At 43.3% G+C, this 3,954-nt stretch overlaps 1 protein-coding gene across 1 annotated transcript in view; it reads left to right on the top strand.

The window, feature by feature from the left end:
• Nucleotides 1–3,742, top strand: part of klhl32 (kelch-like family member 32) — a 56,697-nt gene extending 52,955 nt beyond the window's left edge. Inside the window, exons 13-14 of the mRNA XM_063198303.1 lie at nt 1,511–1,605; nt 3,229–3,742. Coding sequence (XP_063054373.1) covers nt 1,511–1,605; nt 3,229–3,390 — 257 coding nt within the window. The 3' untranslated portion in view covers nt 3,391–3,742. The remainder of the gene's footprint in view (nt 1–1,510; nt 1,606–3,228) is intronic.
• Nucleotides 3,743–3,954: the final 212 nt, after the last annotated feature.

Below are 3,954 nucleotides of genomic sequence, written 5' to 3'. Positions count from 1 at the left end.
TTGTGAGTGAGAGAGAGATTTTAACCAGGTGTGATGCATCGACTGATCTCTCTTAAATGCATATCAGTAGTAAATGGTGTTGCTTTGGCCTACTCACAGATGTGTGTGTGTGTACGTCGCATGTGTGTGTGTGTGTGTGTGTGTGTGTATGTGTTTGAATTATTCATGATGGAATCCCTTGTGAAGTGAGACATGTATCAGAAACACACCTGGCTTCTCTGAAGTACAAGTTGTGCTGCCACATTGCTTTGATGAAACAACTGGGGGTGCAAGAGTCCTTTTCTAAATATATATTTGGGACTTTTTGGGCCTTCATTTGTGATAGGACAGTGAGACAGACAGGAATCAAGTGGGGGAGAGAGACGGGGAAGGGTCGGCAAAGGACCAGTGCAGTGCCCTACCGCTTGATCCACGGCAGGGCCAGGGGTGTAACAGTGCTATATGTGACTTGGTCAAGAGCAGATATTGTTTGTTTGTTTGTTCATTAATGTCTTCTCGCTTTGTTTAGAGATGCTTTCAACCACTGAATGGGTAGTACTCAATAGACTAACATTAAATAGTAAATTTTTGGGTAATCTCTAAACAATAACAACAAATTGGTAATATGAACAAAATACTGTATACAAATATACACAAACAAAATATACAAAAAGAAACATATTTATCTATGTATTGAACTGAATGAAGCTGAGCAATAAAAAATAAGAACCATAGCCTCTTACTGCAGATGGGGTCGCCGGCGGGCCTATTCACTATTTGCTGAAAATACTCAACTACATCATAACAACATTGCTATGACAGTGTCGATAGCCTTAAGTAACAGATTAAGACATAGACATTACAATTTTGGTGACAGTAAGGTTATAACATAGGTGTTGCGCTAAGGGGTTTTAAGGTACTCTATCAATGGGAATGTTTGTTCTATGTAATTTATATTAAATAGACTATTGAGTTGAGCTTGTCCAGTAGTCGTTGGATTGAATGGATAAAATTGACTTGGCGTATTCCAGCAATCATTCATTTACCAGGTTGCAATTAAATTGATTTGAGTTAAGTTGCGCCTATTCAATGAATGTTGTATAGCTGAAGTTGGTTATCGTTGAATTGCGTGGAGTTGAGATGCATTTATGTAGTAATCATTGAATGAAACGAATACAGTTCAGTTGACTTTGATTACCCAGGAATCATTGAATTGAATGGAGCAGCTGTGGCTTAATGGCTAAAGATATAATGGTCTTTAGATCAGGGTTGCTGGATTGAACTCCACCCTTCCACTCCTTTCCACATTCCATGGCCGAGATGCCAGGTACCTAATCCTATACTGCTCCAGGGACTATAACTAATACCCTGTATATAATTCTTAAGTCGCTTTGAATAAAAGCATTATCTAAGTGTAATGTAATGTCACTAATGTGATGTAATGTTACTAATGTGATGTAATGTTACTATGTAATGATTATCTTAAATGAGTTGTGGTGATTTGGCGGCCAATTGCTTATGTCCCCCTCAGGCCAGAACGAGGCGGGTGTGGCAGTGCATGAGGACCGGATCTATGTGGTGGGAGGATACTCCATATGGACCAACGAACCCCTCGCCTGCATTCAGGTAGGAAGATGGTTTCATGCAATTGTTGACTTTAAAGCAGGGATATCAAACTCATTTCCTTTCAGAAGCCACAACCAATTTCAAGTGGGCCGGACCAGCAACGTAATTGTGAAATATCGCAAAGTTCTGCTTCATATCGCAAAAAATCGCTAGTCAATAATCTTGAGGTAGATGACAGCAGGTATATCTGGGACACTGTTAATGCCAAGCAAAAAGGCAAATTTGTTGTCAAGTATTGAAAACCTGAAACCTCAAACAACCGAAACAACTTTGCAATGTAGAGATTTACTTCTTTTTTTCTCTCTACAAGTCTGAGGCTGGATTGAGCCATCTGGTGGGCCATATCCGGCTCAGGGGCCTTATGTTTGACACCCCTGCTTTAAAGAGACCCGATTGGTGTCTACTTATTTTATTCATCATACTTTTGAAGTAGCGAGCACCTGGGTATTTTCATGTGAAAGTTGAATTGAGACTATGCATCATCCCTCAGCTTGCAGGTGCATCACATTGGGACAAACATAAATTGAAGAGAGATGCCGGAGTGCACTCCATGACTCTAAAACAGGGGTGGGGAACCTTTTTCATTCAAAGGGCCACTTCAAATTCCTACAAGGGCTTCCTACAAGTCCTCCGAGGGCCGTATTATGAAAACAAATCAGGATTTCCCCATTCAATTTAGGCCTAAATTTGAAGGTAGACACATTTAAAACAGACCCCACCTTCTCTAGGTCCCCATAATATAACTTAATTGTATTGGAAATGTAATGTCCAAGATTCCGCTACAAAATATGTCCTATTTCATGTGAAGCTGCATAACATTAAAATTATATCGGGGGCAAACGGCCCTCAAGACATAGGTTTCCCAACCCCTGCTCTAAAACCTTAAGCTACAGTGTGATCCAGCTTCTCTCTTCAATTGATTCCCATGGGAAGTTTTCACATGTAAAGTAGAGTAACAACCTATATATTGAAGTGTGCATTGTACCCATTGTATTATGTTGCATAGAATGACTCGAGCCATTGACCTATGCTGCCTATGCTGTATATAATCTGCTGTGGTATTGACCTGTGCCAGGGCTAGACTGGTAATCTGGCATACAGGGCATTTTTACGGTGGGCTGACAGTCATCAGGGGTCGATGCTTTTTTTTGTTTTTGTTTGTTTGAAATATTCCCCTAGAGACCGGCCCACAGTTAAGATCAGGCGACCCATCGGGGCTACTTAATTGATGTACAGTGGACAGTGGTTACAGCCCATCATAACTGTAGTATGGGGTGGTGGGGGTGAGGGGCTGGTGTATCCCAAAAAAACACCATGGCCGGTTTGTGGTCCCAGTCCAGCCCTGGGGTGCATTTCTCGAAACCATAGTTGCTAACTATCTTGGCTATTTTGTTGTTTGCAGTGCAATTTCCCATTGGTAACTACCCAAGTTGCTAACTGCTAACAACTACGCTTTTGAGAAACAAAACCCTGTGCCATTGCCCTATGCTGTGCTGTTTTTAATGTGTTGTGCCATTGACTTGTGCTGTAGTATATAATGTGTTGTGCTATTGACCTGTGCTGTTTTTAATGTGTGGTGCCATTGACCTGTGCTGTCCTGTGTTCTCTCTCTGTGCCCCTCAGGTCCTGGACGTGAGCGTGGAGGGGAAGGGGGAGGTGTTCTATGGCCCCAGCCTGCCCTTCGCCTCCAATGGCATCGCCACCTGCTTCTTGCCTGCGCCACACTTCACTTGCCCCAACCTGCAGTCTCTACAGGTCCCCCAACACAGGATAGGGACACTCTGACACACACCAACAGAGACGCACACAGAGACTCACACTGTCCTGTGCGGTCAAGATTGAGGGTAGAACCATAGACACCAATGCCAGGGCTGCTGCTGACGGCATTGGCCAGGCCCAGGACAAAGTCCTTTGAAAAGGTCTCCTATTCAGTACATACAATGTAGTGAGGAGACGATTCTGGGCCCCACCTCTCCCTGGGCTCGTGACAACTGACCTGTGGCAACCCCTGCCTCACAGCTGGGATCTGTGCACTAACATCTTGTGTGTTTTCTTGAGGATTCAATTGGAAGGGTTTCCTACCAATGTTTTAATGCCATACTAGCCACACACACACACACACACACACACGCACGCACGCACGCACACACACACACACACACACACACACACACACACACACAAACACACACACACACACACACACACACACACACACACACACACACACACACACACACACACACACACACACACACACGCACGCACGCACGCACACACAGAGCATAGTGTCTTTAAAAATAACTTTAATTAAGAACAATCTCTAAATGTTTACCACTGCCTCAGTAC

The sequence above is a fragment of the Engraulis encrasicolus genome, chromosome 5 (genome assembly GCF_034702125.1).
Source record: "Engraulis encrasicolus isolate BLACKSEA-1 chromosome 5, IST_EnEncr_1.0, whole genome shotgun sequence".
In the NCBI taxonomy this organism is placed as follows: domain Eukaryota; kingdom Metazoa; phylum Chordata; class Actinopteri; order Clupeiformes; family Engraulidae; genus Engraulis; species Engraulis encrasicolus.
The sequence above is the reverse complement of the archived record's forward strand: the minus strand, read 5'-3'. Positions and strand labels throughout refer to the sequence as shown.